Source organism: Diabrotica virgifera, chromosome 2, assembly GCF_917563875.1.
Source record: "Diabrotica virgifera virgifera chromosome 2, PGI_DIABVI_V3a".
In the NCBI taxonomy this organism is placed as follows: Eukaryota; Metazoa; Arthropoda; class Insecta; order Coleoptera; family Chrysomelidae; genus Diabrotica; species Diabrotica virgifera.
In genome coordinates, this window is record NC_065444.1 from 11106094 (window position 1) to 11129221 (window position 23128).

The 23128-nt window shown below is 32.9% G+C and overlaps 2 protein-coding genes across 4 annotated transcripts in view; one reads left to right on the forward strand and one right to left on the reverse strand.

The window, feature by feature from the left end:
- Positions 1-23128, forward strand: part of LOC126879961 (serine-rich adhesin for platelets) — a 960737-nt gene that overhangs the window by 321431 nt on the left and 616178 nt on the right. The gene's annotated exons all lie outside the window — the stretch shown is intronic.
- LOC126879962 (protein lifeguard 3-like) lies at positions 646-21720 on the reverse strand. Its single transcript, XM_050643389.1, has 3 exons — positions 21367-21720; positions 12564-12619; positions 646-4014 (listed from the first exon to the last, which is right to left on the reverse strand). Exons 2-3 carry the CDS (start codon positions 12610-12612, stop codon positions 3302-3304), a joined length of 762 nt encoding a protein of 253 aa, XP_050499346.1. The 5' UTR covers positions 12613-12619; positions 21367-21720; the 3' UTR covers positions 646-3301.

Sequence of the window (23128 nt, forward strand, 5' to 3'; positions counted from 1 at the left end):
AAGTAAATTGTGCTAGTGTGGACGTGTTCGTCGCATAAATCGGACGCAAGAATTTTCGACGCACACAACGCAGACGCTCCATTGGTTATCGTTTTCGAGCGAAGATTTCTATCTTCACGAGCTGCTATCTATTAAGACTCAGCCCTCAGCTTGGGGATAAGTCTTGTCGGTTAGACGAGACCCTGGAATATATCAAAAAAATGTGGGAATTTCTGTAAATAGGAGATCAGTTAATAATATACGGGACACCGAGGACATAGTGCTAATTTCCAGCATAGGTACTGCAAGACTTCGAAGATTATTAGAAAGAACAAATAAATCCAGCAATCCAACGTTACAAAGTGACAATTAATAATTAGAATTTTTTGATGGATTGGAATATTGTTTAAATACATTTTATATTGCTTTTTTAAATCAAACTACTACAATAATAGCACTGAAAATTCACATAATTTTCATCGATAAAGTTTCACATCAGACTCAAAAAATTAATAGATTTTTACCATTGTTTTACTGTACTAATTTCTATCTGCATTAAAAACAATAATTCCGTAATTCTCTTCAATACCGATTTTATCTATTTTCACCAGTCTACATGGTTTTTGGTTAAGCATTGTTTTAATTGAAAATAATAAAGAAAAAACATTTTATTTCTATACAAAATATATTGGTAAAAAAGATATACACTTATATTTATTAAAATCAACAATGTTTAAGTACTATGTACCACCCCAAAATATTTGGGAACTAATAAAAAGAACACCGTCCGCAATAATAATTCACAGTAAAATATACATACACTAAAATTTACATACCTACTAATGAAAATATTGAAGTGGCTAAATTATATTTCATATGAAACAAAAAATAATGTGGATAAAACAAAATAAAACTTTTAAGTTCTAAGATTCCAAAAACAATTAACTTTGAATAAGGAGTCATGAGAAAACTGAAAAAACGTTTTATAGTTTATACAAAATTAGAAGGAGCAGCATTTATAGAGATCAAACAATTTCTTTGTTGTAGCAGCCTCAACCAAAAGGTCCGAATGAGAATGTTGAGATTCTACTCGCCTTTAAAGATCATAGCCTTGGACCCTTAGGAAAACTGAAATGGATAAGTCTGCGGCCTGTGAAACTTGGTGATACCGACGCACGTTAAAAATATCAGGACTGACAGAGTAACTAATGGAGAATTTCTCCAGAGAATGGAACAAAGCAAAGAAATGCAGGAGCACTACTATTGTATGCATGAAGATAGATAAGATTTAATATGAGATACTATTTTTTTGCACAAATCAGGTGCCAAGGAAATTGCAATACCTGAAGATGGAGCAAATTTGTGAAAAAATACTTCTATCGTTCCTACATTTTGCTTTACTTTACTTAGATTTTCTATAACGAAAATAGTTTTTACAGAATATAAATTTTTTTTTACTAAAAAAACAAGTAGTGTTCCAAAAATTAGTTCCTAAAATATCATTGAGTTGGAGGTTAAAAAATATCAATACGAAAATACTAATTCTAATTCCCTTCTACCCATGGGGTATGGGGAAAAATACTAATACAAACTATAAACAACTAACTATCACTAAAAAACAGACATCCCATTAATATAGAATAACAATTTCTTAGTTTATTGATTTGTTTTAATTTCTTTCTATTTTACTCTGAGACTAATTTTGATCAATACATTAAATTAGAATTTAACATATTTCAGAAAATCTATTGTATAGTAGACTCAGAAATCGGCTAGAAAAATTTAAACCCAAAATAACAAAATTCAGTGTGACAACATTGTGTGAAGACCAAGTACCAAGACCAACAAAACGATGATTTAGTCCAGAAAAAATGAGATGTTTTAATAAATGTTTCAAATATTTATGATGTGCAGAATAATTTTGAATTCGATTCCGTCAATGAACTTACTTTTTTGTGCTTAAAGTAAAAGTAAATAAAAAAAATTTAGACGAAGTAGTTTTCAATCCTAATAGTAAATTATTAATATTGAAAATATTAAAAATATTACTAAAAGGCTTTTAAATTGAAAACTTATTGGTACACTTTCCTGGTGACACCTCCAAGACTTCTACAATTTGCAAGTCAAATGGATGCTGCAGTGAAGACGAGAGGGAAGGAATTCTACACTATGCAATTCACATCCCCCGTCTGGAGCTGGTAAAGTTCCAACGGAAAAATGCACCTAGTTACTCTACGGAGTAATACGACTATAAAATAAAAATGTATACCATTTTTATTCAGTTGCAATGCGAAGGCAAAACAATCTTACTTTTCAATTAGAATACGGAGTGCAGTCCAGTCCCTTGAATCGCGATTTTCGGCTCTTATTGAAGCCTTCATCGGAAGGAACGTAGGCACTGTTCTCCATGGAATGTTCCTTTCGATGAAGGCTTCAATAAGAGCCGAAAATCGCGATTCAAGGGACTGGACTGCACTCCGTATTCTAATTGAAAAGTAAGATTGTTTTGCCTTCGCATTGCAACTGAATAAAAATGGTATACATTTTTATTTTTAAAAAAGTTTAATTTCTCTTGTTTCATATTTATCGTCTAATAATTTTAACTGTACTAATATGCAAGTATTTACTGTAAGTTCTAAAATGACTAATTTACAATGATTATGCGATGTTTGCAGGATTTGGTACACTTAGTTGGATACTTAAGAAACGCAAAATACCTCAATACTTGAGAGGCGCAAAGTGTTCAACCAGTGAATCCTTCCCATCATGACATATGGATGTCAAACATGGACCTTCAAGGCCAATATGAATAAACTAGCCACAATAGAAAGAGCATGCTAGGTATACGACTATCCAGATAAAAAGAGGAACGACTGGGTAAGATCAAAAACAAAAGTCTAGGATATACCGCTAGACAAAAAGACCAACGTTGGAATGACACAATATAATATTTGAGACCTTACGAAGGAAGACCACAGATGAGATGGGTAGATGACATAAAAACAATATCCGGATCAAATTGGAAGTATGTAGCTCAGGATAGAGGATAAACTTTGGAAGTATGTTGATAGGATTAGTTGGGAGAGGCATGCGATATTCAAAATACCGGTAAATACTTATCTTTAAAGTGACTACTCGAATTTGTTAAACATTTATACCAAACATTGTTACCGCAACTTTTTGCGCATTCTTACCGAATTCCGCGTCTACTTTATCAAGTAGTATCATTGACAAAAGTTACGATAAACAAATTAAAAATTGATAATTTTATCATAAATTGTAGGGTGTCTGTTTTTTCGTCCGTGAGATGAACGTAAAAACCTTACATGCTACGAAAAATATCACCACTTACTGCCTTACACAAACACACTTCATAGATTACTTGTGGAAAATCGATAAAAACCGACACAGCTGCAAAAATGCACTCATATGGCTGCAGATCATAGACATGCTTTTTTTTAGCCATTAGTTGTATGTCGTATATATAATACCCGGTCACACAAAAAGAGACCGAAGTACTTACAGTTATTTCCAGATGAAATGCAGCAGTTGCTAAGATTGTAACAAGAACAACAAAATGCAAAATAAATGAAAAGAGAAGGCCTTTCCAAACGTTAAACTTTATAAAATTTAAATTTGCAAAAAGTCCAAGGCCAAAACAAGTGATACAAATCATTACACAAGTAACCAATAAAATGAGAGTGTCGAAAGCAGTCGATAAACATGCAATCAAAAAAGCTTTTGACAGTGTAAACGATATAAGTATTGCATAATTTACAGGAAACTCTCTTCTTAATTCCCCACAAAAACCTACGATTAATAACACCATAAATAGTAGTACTCCAGCTACAATTAAGACCCCGAAGTTTTTCTTGATAAAAATTTTTACATTATCGTCGAATAAAAAATAATATGTTAAGATAGAAGTTGCAGTAAATTGGGCACCAATGATCCAAAATACTTTCAGATAAAAGTTGGCTCTGATGTATCCGTTGTTAAAATTAAATCCATCTTCGATTGGATTTTGCTTGTGATCTAAAAAAATAAAAGAAATAAGATAATAAACCGAAAACACGTTTAACAGCGTAGGCGCAAATATTTTACGGCTATCCCTACTTTTTCTTTCTTTACGCGGCAAATTACGTGTAGTAAAATTGTCACTGGTATGGAGATGTAAACATTAGTTGACAGTAACTTTGTCATCATTAACATAGAGATTGCTATTTCGTTCGGTTTTTCAATGTTTTTGGATAGCCGTTATTTGTATAATCGCTTAAAAAATTATTCAGTTAATTTCTGAGAGACTTTCTGGGGAGGTTTTAAAAGAGATATATTAGATACAGCTAAGCAAAGTCGCCAACCCATAAAAAACAACAGTCGTAAACCATGGATCAGTGACCAAACATGGATAATTATAGAACAAAAAATGCAACTTAAAGTTGGCAGTTTTGATTTAAACGACTATCGAAGCTTATCAAGAGAAATCCAAAGAAATTGCCGGAAAGATAAAGACAAATATGTGTGTAACATTTGCCAGGAAGTAGAAATCCACTTACATCGAAATGAAACAAGAGATCTCTTTCAAAAAGTAAAGTTATTGGCTCGGGAATTCAAACCCAGAAATTACGCTATAGAGGATGAGACAGGTAATATGGTAAGCGATATGGATGCGGTTCTGGAGACTTAAAAGAAATACTACACAGAACTCTATAAAGCTTAAACCTCGAACATTAATCATATAACAGCACTGCAAGTCTCAACAACAACCCTAGAACCAGATATACTAAGGTCTGAAGTCGATGAAGCCATAAAACACCTTAAAAGAAATAAATCACCTGGTTGCGATGACATCACGGCAGAACTTTTACAGAACATGGGTGAACATGGTCTCCAATTAATGTGGAGACTGTGCAATCATGTATGGAGAATCGGCAAATGGCCCAGTGATTGGTGTACCGCACTATTTACTCTCATTCGTAAGAAAGGCGTAACCACAAAATGTAGTAACTACCGAGTCATTTCACTAATTTCACATCCAAGTAAAATTCTGTTAAGGATCATCAAGTGTCGCATGCAGACATACTTGGATAGACAAATACCACAAGAACAGGCAGGCTTCGTGAAAGGTAAAGGCACAAGGGAGCAAATTCTTAATAGCGACAACTCATTGAGAAAGCACGAGAATTCAAAATTCCGATGATCATCTGCTTTTGGATTATCAGAAGGCATTTGACTGTGTAAACTGGACAGTTTTGTGGAAAGTTCTACATGAGATAGGGGTTCCTGATCATCTGTCAGCTCTGGTGAAAAGCCTATATTATGAGAACAGTGAAACCAGAATAATAATTGAAAACCATAAGTCTAATCCTTTTAAAATAGGTAGAGGAGTCCGACAAGGATGTATTCTATCTCCAAGTCTTTTTAATTTCTATGGGGAATATATAATGAGAAAAGCACTCGACAAATGGAATGGCGGTATTTCTATCGCAGGAAAAAGATCTCAAATCTCAGCTATGCAGATGATACAACATTAATAACTGCATCCGAAGAAGAAATGTCCAGCCTGCTGCAGCTAGTGGAAGCCGAAAGCAATAGATGTGGTCTCAAGATCAATAAACAAAAAACAAAAATTATGATAGTAGATTATTCAAATTCACTTCAGACAACAGGAGCCTTAGACCAGTTTGAAATGGTTAAGGAGTTCAATTATCTAGGATCCTACATCAGTAATACAGGATCTTGTGAAACAGAAATACGTAGGAGAATAAGCATGGCCAAAAACGCTATGAGTCGATTATCGAAAATCTGGAAAGACCGCTCCTTGTCGAAGAACACCAAAATAAGATTAGTACGTGCCTTAATTTTTCCCATATTTAATTACGGATCCGAAACATGGACAATGAAATCGGACGACAGAAAAAGGATTGACGTCTTTGAAATGTGGTGCTGGAGAAGAATGCTTCGGACATCATGGACGGAACACAGAACAAATCACTCAATCCTCCAAGAGCTTAATATTCAGACTCGACTTTCCTCTATTTGCCTCTCCGCCGTCTTAAAATTTTTCGGCCATATTGCAAGAAGAAGTGATGATAATCTTGAGAGACTTATATTTTCTGGAAACGTTGAAGGGCGCAGAAGTAGAGGTCACTCACCTGTGGAAAGCCAGGGGAAAACATTCTCTGAATCCATGAGGGAAGCTCAGGACAGAAGCCGATGGAAAGAGATAGTTGCTCGTATTATAGGGAATCACGACACTCAGCAATGAGGAAACGACTGAGGAGAGAATGGGATTATTTTTTCACTAACTCTGTATTCAGTGATGACAATAATTTATATACTATACAATAAAAACTAATAATTGAGAAAGGAGAAAAAGTGATAAAATGATAATATATTGTTACTATGGAACGCTTAAATAAATTTTGAACAACAACAAAATACTTGCATCACAGAATAAACCCTGGTGTATTCTGTGCTTGGATCTTCCATAAATAATAAATACTTAACTTTTTATTAATTTCACGTCTTAAATGAATTATTTATCAAATACACTATCAATATTATTTAATAAACAACTCAAAATATTCCTGAAGCCCTGTCAAATATTTAGTAGCCTTGTTTGTCACTGTCTTGTCACCACATTCTATTCGACTGAGTGCGTTGTATGACAAAGATAGCGAATGTTTGATTCGTAAAATATCAGCACGGATATCATGTTCATTTCTTTTTCGAATTCTGAAAAATTAATACATATTTTTGAATAGTTGAGGGTAGAAAGTCCCTTAGAATAAACAGAAGCTTATTATGAATGAAATATTTGAAATTAAAAACCACACTCAATTGTCTCTTCTTTTTAACCCCTGTAACTTATTAAAATAAACATTATACACGTTTTATGGACTTTCTTCTACCCTCGGTAATTATGTAATCTTTCATTCTGCGTTTAAATTTTTCAAAAATACTTATTAGTTTTCTCAGGATTCAAAAAAATGAATGCATTTAAAAAGCATTGGAGCGAAATTTTGCGTCTACGCTTTCAAGCCAGTCTTAGCAACCATACTATAATTATATTATAATTACACTCCTTCTTATTATTACGCCAGTCAATGGGAGGAAGAATAGCATATTACCTCCCAATTTTATCCTACTGCATGGATTTTAATGAAATTTTGGGCCTAGCCTCTACTTATCTCCTAATTCAAAGTCTACCCTTTGCCGATGTGTGCTTTTATCTTGGGGGTGGTTCCCACCAATTCTAGGGGTGGAAAAATTTTTGGTTAAAATTACCACGGAATTCGCTAGAGAACCTAATTCTAATCAAAAACTCTTCTATAATTTTTTTTTGAAAACTCAATACTTTTTGAGATATTCGTGGTTGAAAATTGGCCATTTTCATTGAAACATAATACCTTTTCGAACGGTTTTTTGCGAATACCTTAAAAACTATGCATCTAACGAAAAAAACTATATTAAACATTTTTGTAGGTTATAAGAAAACAAAGAGACACTTGCCTTCATAAATCTTCTAGTTATAACACAAAAAGAGATATGGTAGGTGAAAATAGTTTGTTTTTTGGTACATTCTTAAATTGGTGTATTTAACTTGAAATAACAGAGAAACGGTCAACTTTAGGTGTATAATTCTTCTAATACCTTTTGTAGAGCTTGAAATGACCTTTAAAATGAGCTATATTAGAGGTCCATTACATTAAAACTAAGCGAGATATGCTGCAAACAAAATTGATAACTAATGTATTTTAAGAAAAAATGAGAAATAATTTTAATCCCCATCCACCAAAATGTAAATGCATCGTTGTCCTTCTATAATACCTTTTATTATAGTGTTATTTATATGTTCAAAAAGTTGGACGGGTTTAAAATGAATGGTTTTTGAAAAAAAGAAAATCAAATTAGAGAGCGCATTTTTAAATTTTCTTAAAAATCTTCCTTTTTCTCCATGTAACTTGAAAATGATAAGAGATACAGTAATGAAAAATAAAAAGGAAATTTATATCTGAAAAGCCCTACATTTTTGTCTAGTATCTTTTTCTGTATGTCTTATCTTTTTTGAGTTACATGGAGGAAAAAGAAAATTTTTAAGAAAATTTAAATATGCGCTCTATAATTTAACCTTATTTTTTTCAAAAACCGTTCATTTTAATGGATAATTTTTTGAGCATAGAACTAACACTATAATAAAAAGTAATGTACAAGGACAACGATGTATTTAAGTTCTGATGGATGAGGGGTTAAATATACTTCTCATTTCTTATTAAAATACATTAGTCATCAACTTTTTTGTTGAATATCACGCTTAGTTTGGATGTGATCGACATTTATTATGGCTCATTTTAAAGCTCTTTTCAACCCCTACAAAAGTTATTACTGTCATTATACACCTAAAACCGACAGTTTCTCTGTTATTTCAAGTTGAATAAACCGATTTGAGAATGCAGCAAAAAAAACAAAACTCTTCTTACCTACCATACCCTCTTTGTATTTTAACTAGAAGATTTATGAAGGAACAAATCTCTTTGTTTTTTTATAACCTACAGAAATATTTTGTATAGTTTTTTTGTTAGATGCATAGTTTTTAAGGTATTCGCAAAAATCTGTCCGAAAAGGTGTAATTTTTTAATGAAAATGGCCAATTTTCAACCACAAATAACTCAAAAAGTATCGAGTTTTCAAAAAATGATTATAGAACAATTTTTGCGTAAAATTAAGTTCTCTAGCCTCTTCCATGGCTATTTTAACCAAAATATTTTTCACTCCCAAGAAGGGGTGGGAACCTCCTCCAAAGAAAAGCGCACATCGGCATAGGGTAGACTTTGTTTCTTGAGCCATTCCCTACTTACTGTGAAAATATCAAGTAAATCGATGTAGTAGGATGGAATTCGGAGCCAAATACCCTCATTCATTGCCCTATATGTACTATCATGCTTTTACAATAATTATTAAATCTATTATAATTTTCACAAAACCATATTTTAAGACCGAAAAAAAAAACATTTTTTTTTTAATTAATTTCAAAATGGAGGACGAAATAAGAAACGCAATGAGCACTATGCGAAATAAAAAAAGCTCCAGGTGAAGACGGAGTAGTATTAGAAGTGATAAAGTATAGGGGATAAAAATACTAAAAATTATTTTTAATACATATGTAAATGTATAGAAATGAGTGAAGTACCCAGTACACACATCTTAGTTAAATGTTCTTATAATACCGGTACATAAAAAGAGAAATAAATATAAAGGAGAAAACCATAGACCATTAACCTGTTATCAGTCCTGTAGATATAAGCTGATAGTGAAGATAAAAGATAATTACATTACAACTAACAAAGAAACGGGGTAGCTATCAGCTTCAGGAACAAGCAGGATTTAGAAAAGGATATAGCACCATAGATCATATTCAAGTAATACAAACACTAATTGAAAAATCAAACAAATAGAAGATTGCGAGAAGGCATTTGACTTCATAGAAATTTGAACAATCCTGAATGATTTAAGCAACAATAGAGTTTATGACCGATATATAAAAATCATCAAATATATAATATATGACAATGCAATACCGCAAGTAAAAACAGAAGAAAAAACAGAAAGAATCGAACTACAGAGAGGAGTTAGACAGGTAGATTATATCTCGCCCAAGTTATTTACTTTAGCTCTAGACTCTAGAAGATATGTTTCGAACTTGAGAATGAGAAAATAAAGGAGTGACGAAAGACGGCGAAAACCTGAACTAGCTGAGATTTGCTGATGATGTTGCGCTAAATAAATATAGGTAAAACTAAATATCTAACTAACGAATCTCTAGATATAACTAAGGATAAAACTCTGGACAACCCCAATATAGAAAAGGTTGAATAGGACATAAAAATATATTAAAACATAAAAAGTTCTGTAGGACATAGGACATACATACCTAGGACACACAGTCGAACTATTACCGCTTAACTGAAGGCTGATTTAAATAAAAGATGTTCGTTATCATGGGCAGCATTTGGAAGATTACAAATAGTGTAGGAAACAGAGGTTGAACCTCGCAAAATGGACGTAAGTCCGTTTTTATTTTTTTTTTTTTCAGGTGTATCAAGGGGTGCTTATTATGAGACTAACATTTTCTTAAAAAATTTCGCCCCGGAACCCCCCTTTTCATCCCTTTAAAGGGGGTAATCTGTAGTTTTTGCGAAACGTAGCCCTTCCTATACGTTTTACAAAAAATTTACTTAATAGTAAAATGAAGAGGACTATATTTCCTACTATTTATTTCCCGACTGCATATGCCTATCACCCACCGTTTAGCGGGGGTGGTGCCCCAAAGTTGACAAATTTTTAAAAAAGTTATTTTTAAAAAAAAATTATTTTTCCCTAACTGTAACGAAAATTAAGAAGAAACCCTGCGGCAATTAATCACAAATAAGTGGTTGATTTTATGGTATAGGTTTCATTTAAGGGCAATTGCAAATTTTTTAATTACAGGATGATACATTTTAAAAAACCCCTTTTTATACCATCTGAACCGCCTATGATAGAGTAAAAAAAACTTTCAGCGATTATCCATGTGTACTGGTGTTATTTACAAATTTGTATAATGCACCCCCATGTTTTTCCGGAACCACCCCAAAAAAAAGGAGAATTAATTAAGAAAGTGATTTCCTTGGAATCCTTCACACACCATGCCCTTTATTAAAATGCTTCATATATTATTTTGTGCATGTTCTTATTATTCATGCATGGACACCAAAAGCGATTTCTTGATGTAACCCCTGTAGCCAAAAATAAAATAAATAAAGAAGGAGTTAAAAAAAATTTTTTTTTTTTGGTTTTTGGCCCATATGGACATATGCTCTATCAATAGGGTTTTTCATCAATATATATGATTATTGCAACATCCCTACGGAAAGTACCCCTATCCTTAAAAATATACTGCAGAAACTACCCCTATCCCTTGGAGAACATGTTTTTACGATTTTCTCATTACCTATGCATTTTTTTTAAACAAAACTTATACAGAATTAAATACCACTATTTTCTCTACAAATAAGGTCCTATGCATTTTTTTCGTATAAGCAACCGTTACGGCACAGTGGCGCCGTAAACCTTAGAAATGCTTTGGCGGGCTCCAGTTTTTGTTTTTTTTCGCCACCTATTCATTTTATTGATAACGTACTTATGGAAAATAAAAGAACACACTGTCTGCTACATATTATGATCTATTCATATTTTATTTTCTTTGTCCTCTAAAGCCACAGTGGTAGCCCAAAATCAATTTTTGATTATTTTCTTTATTTCTCCTTTTTTTGGGGTGGTTCCGGGGAAAATATGGGGGTGTATTATACAAATTTGTAAATAACAGCAGTACATGGATAATCGCTGAAAGTTTTTTTACTCTAGCATATGCGGTTCAGATGGTATAAATAGGGGTTTTTTTAAAATGTATCACCATATAATTAAAAAAATTGCAATTGCCCGTAAATGAAACCTATACCAAAAAATCAGCCACTTATTTGTGATTAACTGCCGCAGGGTTTCTCCTTAATTTTCATTACAGTTAGAGAAAAATAATTTTTTTAAAAACATATTTTTTAAAAATTTGTCAACTTTGGGGCGTCACCCCCGCTAAACGGTGAGTGATAGGCATATGCTGTCAGGAAATAAATAAATAGTAGGAAATAATATAGTCTTCTTCATTTTACTATTAAGTAAATTTTTTGTAAAACGTATAGGAAGGGCTACGTTTCGCAAAAACTACAGATTACCCCCTTTAAAGGGATGAAAAGGGGGGTTCCGGGGCGAAATTTTTTAAGAAAAAGTTAGTCTCATAATAAGCACCCCTTGATATACCAGAAAATAAATAAAACCGGACTTGTGTCCATCTTGAGAGGTTCAACCTCTGTTTGCTACACTAAAACAGAATTCAAATTTTCAAATACTTAGAGGCAAACACTTTCAACCAGTACGTATTGCCGGTTCTGACATGCATAGGCGTAACCAGGATGATCCTAAGGGGGGTTACAACTACCTGAAAAGTGGGGGTTACAACTACTGGATGGTCTCTGAGGGCTATGGTGTTAAGCGTATAGAGCTCAAAGTACATCCCAATGGGAGGGGGGGTTACAACCCCCAAAACCCCCCTGGTTACGCCTATGCTGACATGGCAACGAAAAATAAGATTTTAACAACATTGACCACAAACTGCAACTAACTCAGAGAGCTATGGAACGGAGAATGCTCAACATTAAACTCAGCGTTCTCACATCCACTGAAGAAATAAGAAGACGACCAAAAATAACAGATGTAATCCAAAATATTATCAGGTTAAAATGGAACTGGGCGGGACACATAGGAAGAATGGAAGACAACCGTTGGATGAAGCTAATGGTTGAATGGAAGAATGGAGAATAGAAGAGAAGTGGAGGCAGGCTGCAAACCAGATGGGCTGGTTTGAGGAAAAAACAAAGAACAGAAATGGACACAACTAATAGAGGCTTACATACGATGATGGATAGAATAGCTGGAATAGTTGATGATCAATGATGATCATAATATATGTAGTATAAATAGGTACATACCTTGAACGTCTATTAAAACTTCTGAACCAGTCTCAGTTACTGTCTCCATCGTTTTTCTGAAAAAGAAAAGTTTTGGACTTTAAACTGATTACAATTGTTTTTTTATAATAAACATATAATGCAAGACACATTTTAATTTTAGCGTGGTTTTTTGATAATGGTTTTGTGATAAGAACGGCACCTTTGTCACTTTTATCATACAAGTTTCATACGTAAGAATTCATCCTGGAATCCAACCGCAGAAATTAAAAGCCGAATAGAACGCGCCCGGGCTACGTTTATATTGACCTTCGCTTCGCGTTCGAATGGGAGATTGCTATATATTTACAGTTCTAGTGTATGGAGTGGAAGAGTGGACTATAAGTGAGGCTATGCTTAAACACTTGGAAGCTTTAAGCTGGGTCGACGTCGACAGAGTTAGAAATGACGAAGTCATTAGACGGCTGATCCAAACATCACAAAAACTGGTCAATATAACAAAGAGACGCAAACTGGAATACTTCGGTCTTCGGTCTAGGAAAAATAAATCGCACTTTTATTTTTATAACACATAACCTCTTCAACAACCTTGGCCATCATACACGCTTTAAATACAATTCTTGTTATTAATATTTTTGTTTTCTGGTATGGAAATTTAAACGTCAAATCTCTTTTTAAGTACAAATGTAATTGTCATTACAATCAACTGTGGCTAATTGGAATAAAAAAAATATTCAACAAAAATAATCTGTAAGATTAATATGATATAATATATTCATAGATGGTGCTAGTAGCATCTTTGGTAATTATTTTGATAATTACCCCGAAAGGATGAAAGGATTTGATTGCAGTTCAGTGCCTCTACCCAGGTGCTCCGATGAGAAAACGGTTATTCCGAAATACGTATAAGCACATAGTAGAGGCTCTGTACTGTAATCAAATCTGAACCATCTTTTCTTTTCTTTTAGATTTTTTTGTTTTCCCATTCGGCGCAATACCTCTATGTTGGTGGTGTGAGTCGTCCAAGATATTCTAAGGATACGACATTTCGAATGCCTCTAGTTTTTTCATTATTATTTCTGTTATTGTCCAGGCCTCTGCGCCATACAACAAGACTGGAAATATAGCATTTTAGCAGCCGTATTTTTAGTGAGAGATATGTCTCAATGGAGAAACTGCAAAACTGTATAACACAATAAAGCTAAATAGATATTATAATTATGAAGGAGTTTCCAGGAATTAGTTATTTTTTGATTTCTCGAAAGTGTGAAAATTATTTGAAAATAAATAAAAAGGCTTGGTATCATAGCTGTATATAAACAACACTCTCGTATGTAAAGAATATATTATTAAGTCGGTGATTTATTTACGCACATATTATGTGCATTAGAAGATGACATCTTCTGAACACATTGTGTTTAAGAAGTTAAATTGAGATTAGTGGAATTAACATTGACGGCAGATTTTTAAGTCATCTAATCTGAAGATGATATAGTATTCATAAGTAACAATACAGAGGCACTAATCCACATTCCTACTGCAGAGATAAAGATAACTAAAAGAATCCGAATGACTTGAGCAGCAGAAGGCCGCTTTATCCATTAAGGTAGACTTCCGCACCAAGCGACCGAGACAGGAGACCGCGACAGGCGACAGATAGGTGGCGAATAGACGATAGTTGGTCGCTGGTCTCGGTCGCGGGCTGCAGAACTACCCTGATATAATTGCATTGAGAGCAGTCGTGGGGAGACCTCGCCTACCTGTCGCCTGTCGTGGTCTCCTGTCTCGGTCGCTTGGTGCGGAAGTCTACCTTTAGGCAATATAGGCAGTTGTCTAGGGCGGCAAATTATGAGAGGGCGGCAAAAATACTGCACACAAAAATATTTGTATATAAAAATTAAAATCGAATAGCATGTAAGTATGATATCCATCAATAGAATTGAAGAGATGGATAATATATGCCAGGAAATAATAGTTTTGATGGGAAGAAAAGTAAGAAGAACGATTGTTGGCCAATGGAAGCAAGAAAAATACTAAGTATTCTAACGAACGATCCACAATTATTGGGATCAAAGCTAGCCGTGCAAAAAATTACGTATGTCTTGTTTTAATCTGAATTTATATCATTGGTTTATCAATTAATTTTGATTAACATTATAAAACATAAAAAAACAGTCAAAACCTTTAACACAGAACTTTAATAAAAAATAAAAAGAATTAACAAAATTATAAGTAACAATAATAAATAAAATCAAACAAGATGCTGTCTATGTCCACCACCAACATCTCTATATAACCTAACCTTTCTTGTTAAGTTGACGTACACTGCAAAGTTGACGTCAATAATTTTGGATCACACATTATAATAGTTGATTCGACACCAGACGTGTCTCATGTTGATCAGCTGGCATTTTTAGTTCGCTATGTTTCTGGTGATTGTATGCCGACTGATGAAAGGTTTATTAAGTGATTTCGACTTAAACGAAATGTACCATTGATTTAAGTCATTGTCGTGACCAGTCATATTATAACGTATTCAATATGTCTGGCAAATATTTAGGCAAATCACCTGTTGTGAAATCTCTTAGTGAAACTAGGTGGCCCGCAAGGGTTATAACACTGGCTTCAGCGAAATAAAAAATGCCCTTTTTAATATCTGTAACGACGAATGTCCAACTGCAGGTGTGAAACATCAAGCACTTTCTATATTTTGAAAAGATGGACACTTTTTAAATGGCTTTAATAGCTGTCATTTGGCAACATATTTTAGAAAGAGTGAACCTATCTAATAAGTATGTCCAGAGTCTGCATCCCAGTTGCCGACGTGTCCGCTGAAAGGTCATTGTCGAAAATGTCAAGAATTAAAAATATTTTCCGATCAAGTACGGCGCAAGAACGTCTTAACAATTTGTCGATTTTGTCCATAGAAAGTGACGTAACAAAGGCGATAAATTATGACGACATTATAGATGATTTTTTTCAAAGAAAAATTCAGAAAGAAATCTCTGATGTGATCGAACTGGAATGACAATTTTTTCTGTTATATGTATACAGGGTGTAACAAAAATACAGGTCATAAATTAAATCACATATTCTGGAATCAAAAATAGTTCGATTGAACCTAACTTACCTTAGTACAAATATGCACACAAAAAAAGTTACAGCCCTTTGAATTTACAAAATGAAAATCGATTTTTTCCGATATATCGAAAACTATTAGAGATTTTTTAATGAAAATGAACATGTGGCATTCTTATGGCATGAACATCCTAAAAAGAAATTATATTGAAATTTCTGCAGCCCATAAAAATTTGATGGGGGTTTTGTTCCCTTAAACCCCCCGAAACTTTTATGTGCGTCCCAATTAAATTATTTTTGTAGTACCATTAGTTAAACACAATGTTTCTAAAACTTTTTTGCCTCTTAGTACTTTTTCGATAAACCAGTTTTAATCGAGATGCGGCTTCTTTTTTAATATGTTTAATAAACAGTTCGATTTAACCTAACTTACCTTAGTACAAATGTGCACATAAAAAAAGTTACAGCCCTTTGAAGTTACAAAATGAAAATCGATTTTTTCCAATATATCGAAAACTATTAGAGATTTTTTTATTGAAAATGGACACGTAGCATTCTTATGGCAGTAGTATCTTAAGAAAAAATTATAGTGAAATTTGGACACTCCATAAAATTTTATGGGGGTTTTGTTCCTTTAAATCCCCCCAAACTTTTATGTACGTTCCAATTTAATTATTATTGTAGTACCATTAGTTAAACACAATGTTTTAAAAACTTTTTTACCTCTTAGTACTTTTTCGAAAAGTCAGTTTTTATCGAGATATTTTGAATATTTTTCAAATCCACCACATACTTGTATATGGTTAAGTACGGTTATGGAGACTTGGTAATAACATGAAAATTTATTTATGATTTACATTTTTAGGTATATTTTGAACCATATTAAAAAAGAAGCCACATCTCGATAAAAGGTGCCTTATCGAAACAATACAAAGAGGCAAAAAAATTTTAAAAACACTGTTTAATTAATGGTACCGCAGTAATAGTTTAATTGGAACGTACACAAACATTTGGGGGGTTTAAAGGTACAATACCCCCGTAAAATTTTTATGTAAACATATTAAAAACGAACTCGCAACTCGATAAAAACTGTAATGTACCTACCTACTCATATGTACGATATTAATATACCTATGTATTTTTATATAGTTTTTAGTCACCCGGTCAGGGCCGTCTTAAGCACACACGGCGCCGGGGTGCAATACTCATCTTTGCGCCCTCTTTGGTCAGAAGAGTATACAGTGCGTCCATAAAGTAACGCATAAATTCGTTATTTCGTAAACCAGCGACTTAAAGGAAAAATCCCGAAACAGGTCGATTTTTATTTTTAAATTACAATTTTTCGGAATATATATCATATTAGTAACGTCATCCGTCTGGGCGTGATGACGTCTTCGATGGTATTTTTAAATGAGAATAGGGGTCATCTGATAGCTTATTTGAAACTGTATTTAATTCTCTATTCACTAATATAAACATTAACATAATTATTTATACAGGCTGTTCAAAAAAACATTTTTTTTAATTAAAATAATTGAGACAAAAAGAAGAATGTATGTAATTTATTTAATTCAAAATGCGTTTTATTACTGTCAGAAAACAGAAAAAAAATATTTGACAAATAAACATTGATTTTCGCTTAAACGAAATATTCAAACTGGCAAGAGGCAGGTGGGTGGCAACTTTAACATTGAATTTAAGCGAAAAACAATATTTATTTGTCAAATAAACATTTTTTCCTGTTTTCTGACAACATTAAAACGTATTTTGAATTAGACAAATTACATACATTCTTCTTTTTGTCTCAATTATTTTAATTAAAAAAATGTTTTTTTGAACACCTTGTATAAATAATTATGTTAATGGTTATATTATGGAATAGAGAATTGAATATCCTTTCAAATGAGCTATCACATGACCCCTGTTCTCATTTAAAAAAACATCGATTACGTCATCACGCCCAGATGGATGATGTCACTAACATGATATATATGCCAAAAAATCGGGAATTAAAAACAAAAATCGACCTGTGTCGGGATTTTCCTTAAAGTCGCCGGTTTACGAAATAATGAATTTATGCGTTACTTTATGGACGCACTGTGTAGGTTATAGTTACGGTAAAATTAAAACTAATTAAACTATATTAAAATACGTGGTTTCAGTATTCAAACAAGATCAATTTTATAACACATATCAAAGTCAATTTTTCTAGCTTTTAATTTGGCAAAAGTTTTTATTACTTAGGTGGTATCTATTTTTACTTGCTTTTCTATACTTAAGTATTAAAGCCGGGTTTGTTAATTTGTCTTAGGCCATTGTTGAGTGCACATAAGTTTTGATCAATTTAAGTTTACAAAAAGACCTTATATCTTCAGCTACTGTTACTGGAAGTGTTAAATATATCCTTAGACACCTAGAAAATTTGGGAAAACACAAAATAAATTATTAGAATATACATATAACTGATAATATCGAGTGGGGTTATGTCTTTATTTATAAAAAATATTGGTAAGAAATTCTAATTCATTCTCATTTCATGCGCTTTTTTTTAATTTAAACATTGTGTTGTTTTTAAGTTTTTTCTTTTTTTGAGTTTCTCCAACTCAATACATTTTCCAGGAAAGAAAAATTATAATTATGTTTGCTCAACATTTCAAATCTTTCACCTAATTTTGCAATGACAATGTCCAATAAATAATAATAAGTTAACTTTAAAATTTTGTTCTGAGTCTAAAAGAGGCTCATCTGAAGCCTCGTAATTGAGATTGAGATGTATTTTTCGGGGACATGGACGAACAGTTTCAGAAAATTTAGTTTCGCAATCTAGTTCTTTAGCAATTGATACTGAGTCAATTAATATCTGCTCAAACGCAGTGTCAGTGTGGTTATTGACAGGGCTAGATTTACATATGGTCTAAATAGGCTATAGCCCAGGGCGGCAGAATTTAGGGGGCGTCAAATTTTGGTAAAAAAGGAAAAAATGCGGAGTGGAGGGCGGCAAATTGTGGATAGCCCAGGGACAGCAAATCTTCAAATCCTCCTCTGGTTATTGGCTAAATCTTTATTGACTTGATCAAGCATCTTGACAGCTTCGGAAATAATAATATCTCTCGTTTGCAAAGTTTTGTTGATAATAGTATTAAACCTTTGCTAAAATATTGTACCATGTCACGACAGAGCCGATAAACTTAAAGTTCTTTAATTTTGTCATCAATCAGCTTGCGATGTCTCTTGTGTCATTGTCGTATTGTTGTCAACAATTGAGGATAATACATCGTAAATTTTACCCATATTAAAACGAAGTATTTTTAATGAGTCAATTCTACTCTCACATCGCGTATTTGAAAGCGCTTTTAATGTAAAAGTGGGTATCTTTTCATTATGACATTCAACCGTAATGTTGATGAGGAAAAACACATAAATTTCTTGAACAATTGAAAAACAAATTGTTATTTCCAATGAGCATTTAACAACATAATTTTAGCATTAAATTAAGGCTGTGAGCTGCACAAGGAACATAAGAGCACCAGGATTAATCTAAGGCTAAACATTTTTTTGAAGACCCATATTTTTTCTTCTGATATTTATCCCGTTATCATACCCTTGGCGTCGTAAATAATCTAAATCAATATTCATAATTCAATATTATTCAATTATTCAATATTCATTAATTTCAAACATTCTAACAAATAATTTGCTAATCCTTGTTCGGTAGTATCAGTAACCGGTAAAAAACTGACTAACTTCGGCCATCATAAAAGATTCTGCCGCCACCTTTAAAAAATAACGACTACAACATAGTAATGCGGCGCTTTTACTATACATACATAGCTCCGCAAAACCGCAATAATTATACTTTTGTCAGCAGAATCGGAACTTTGCTCCTAATCTAAATGGGTTTCATATTTCATTTTCATATCGTAGAGGTGTGGTACTATTAAGCATTAATGCCCTTGTAAAAAATACCGAAAGTGCACTTGTATAATTTTGTTTTTTGTAGTTTTTTTAAGGACCAGAAGCGCAGGTTTGAGCCTAGCAAGAGTTCGGCTTGCGCCCCTTGGACTTGGCGCCCGGGTGCTTCGCACCCCTTGCACCCCCGGGTTAAGACGGCCCTGCACCCGGTATATGTTATTTACAATTATGAAAAGTTTCTCATGTTTAAATCACTAATATTTGCTATTAAAAATCAGAATCAATACTATTCATAATTATTTTTTCCCATTTAAAATAAATAAGTTTCTCTAGTTTATTTATCTAATACTTCGTATCTATAAGTAACAATAATATATTTCGCCAATTTCTTTCGCCATATGTCGATAAGCTATCCGTATTTGCTATTTTAATATTAATATTTGAGTCCAATCTCTTGTACTCAAATCCATCCAAAACCTCGTTAAATGATTGTAGATAACAGAACCTATAAATTCATAGTTTTAAGAAATAAACGTAACATTGTAATTTTCATTTTCCAGTATAATAAATTAATCCACGTCATTCTACGTAATTTTATTCTAAAAAGAAGAATTAGTCCGGAGAAGAATTAGCAGCATACTATTCCATAACAAAACTGCCTTATCGAAAAAATACTAAGAGGCAAAAAAGTTTTAAAAATATTGAATTTAATTAATGGTACCACAACAATAATTTAATTGGAACGTACACAAAAGTTTGGGAGGGTTTAAGGGAAGAAAACCCCCATAAAATTTTTATGGGGTGCACAAATTTGACTATAATTTTTCTTTAAGATGCTCCTTGTATAATAATTTTCAATAAAAAATCTCTAACAGTTTTCGATATATGTACTCGAAAAAATCTATTTTCATTTTGTAACTTCAAAGGGCTGTAACTTTTTTTATGTGCATATTTGTACTAAGGTAAGTTAGGTTCATTCAAACTATTTTTGGTCCCAGAATATGTGATTTAATTTATGACCTGTATTTTTGTTACACCCTGTATAAACATTGTAGTTTAAATTCATTTTTAGTGTATTCTTATTTAAATAAAAAACTCTGCTTGCAAGTTTTTTTCCGCAAAAATGGTACATGTTTGAAAGGCGTCTATTAGAGAATTGCCTCGGGCGTCAATTGACCTAAATGCGGCTCTGGGCAGCGTAGGAAGACTCGTTTCTCAGTTTTGTCTTGAAAAACGAACAGACCAATAAACAACGCAGACGCAGAAGACCATCGAACGAGCAACGAGCTATCAGCTGTCTTAGAAATTTCTCTGGGAGAACATTACCCATTACCTACGCATTGATTGAGGAAATGCGAAGCACGACGAAGGTGGAAGGTGGAAGATGTAATGGAAGAAACGTAAGAATTGCGCAAATGAAATGGAACTAGGTAGGATACGCGGTACAACAAAACAAGGAAAGGTGGACGAGAAACATTGTAATACATTGGACACCACGCGATTACACTCGTAGAGTAAGACCACAAAAACTATGTCTAGACGACAACAAAGCAAAAGTGGGGAGAAACGCACCAAATAGCATAAACATAAAACCATGAAGAGATGACTGAGATGAGAACTCAAGGGGAATCCTTTTTGCAGGAATGGATGCAAACAGGCTGAAGAAAAAGAGTAATGTTGAGAAAAAGCCGGCATAATAATGTAATGTATTTTGAACTTTCCTGTAACTATTTCTAATTTGTATAAATAATCTTTGCGATTGATGATTTATGTGCGTAGATAAATTACATATTTTGACATAAAAACACAATGAATTAAACATAATAAAACTTACCGATTATATTACATAAACTTCACACACGAAAGTAGTTTACATACAGCTGTGATAACAAATAACAAGCCCTTATGATTTATTTTCAAATGTTTCGCACACTTTTGAGAAACCAATAGATAACTAATTCCTCGAAACTCACTTTATATTATGTCTATCGATTTAGCGTTCTTGCCTTATGCAGTTTTGCTTACTAATAACAAAAAATGGCACATTACTACACACAAACACAAAACAGACCAGAGGCCAACCCTAAATAAAACTGAAACTGTAGATGTAGATAATATTCAACGATGTGGGATTGTTTAGCTGAGATCAGCATAAGTGGCTATCAACACCTCTTTAGGTTTATATACGGATAAGTGCTGAAGTCTTAACATTTTTCTGTTTGTGAGAAATATAATATTTATTATCTGAACACTTGAATGTTTCACAGTAGCGGGGCGATTTCTTTTTAGAATAGGTCTATGTAGACTGGTACAGCTGGTTCATAAAAAAAACTGATACGACTCTTAGTAAGATTTGATCATTTTGAGCAGTGTATTTGATTGGTCTGACATTATATTATATTTATTATGACAGACAAATAATAAAAGAAACAAATAAACAACAAACAACAACTTATTACATTATGTTAATTCATAAATTGTAATAATTATTAAGGTCTAAATAGCTTGTTTTTTTGCTGCAGTTCGGTACCTAAGACGCGATGCTTTAATTCTGCGCCAAGTTGTTGTCTTTCTCCCCGGAAACTGTGACATAATTCTTGCAGTTTTTGCATCTTCAAAAGGATTCTCTTTAGTACATTATTTCACGGTTTTTGCTCTAAATTTTAAAGAACCGCTTGGATTGACATGAAATTTGGCACACGTATAGCTTACATGTCAAAGAAAAAAAGTGATATTGTGCCGATGTGTGCTTTTGCCCTAGGGGGTGACTTTCACCCCCTCATGGGGGTGAAAAATATATGTCCAAAATAAGTCCGGAAATGGGTAAACTGACTAATTTTAAGTAACTTTTGTTCTATACAGCTTTTTCGCCAAGTCAACACTTTTCGAATTATTTGCGAGTAAATATGTTCATTTTCCAACAAAATAACCACATTTTTAGACGGTTTTTCACAAATAACTCAAAAAGTAAGTATTTGGTGGAAAAAAACGTTCTTAGCAAAAATATAGCCTATAAAAAAGTAAAAAAAATGGTGTTTGCTTTAGGTCTCTGGATCTCGTAGAACCAGAGTTATAGCCAATGAAAAATAGATTCATATTCACCAAATTTCAAATAGAATATTTCGACGTGAAATATCCAAAAAACTAAGCACTTTTTGGGGAAAACCCATTACAACTTTTTTAAAGTGTTTTAAAAAAGCTTTATTTCTGCTTTTGCAAAAACTTTCTAGCATTAAATTTAAGCAAGTTACGCTCAAAATAAAGTTGGTCCCTTTTGTTTTAGCAAAAAGAAATCGGGAAGACCACCCCCTAATTAGCAACTTAAATGAAATTAATCGTTACCGCTCCACAAATTATTTTACTTATGTTGTGTTTATATGATTTGTAAGTTTCATTGATTCAAAGTGCTTATTTTTGAAAAAATTTGGTTTCAAATTAAAATTTTTAAAAATTTTAATTTTGAAAAATATGCTTTTTTTTCAAAATAACTTAAAAATTGTTAGAGATACCAAAAATCTCGAAAAACAAAAAAGTCAGCATTGATTTTCTGAATATGATGTATTTTTTTGTTTTTCTGTTAGACAAAAATTGATCAA

Coding starts and splice junctions, on each gene's coding strand:
- LOC126879962 (XM_050643389.1), bottom strand. CDS start 12,612: ATGGAGACAGTAACTGAGACTGGTTCAGAAGTTTTAATAGACGTTCAA. Junction 4,015..12,563: donor AGTTTTAATAGACGTTCAAG/GTATGTACCTAT, acceptor TTATTTTTTTAG/ATCACAAGCAAAATCCAATC.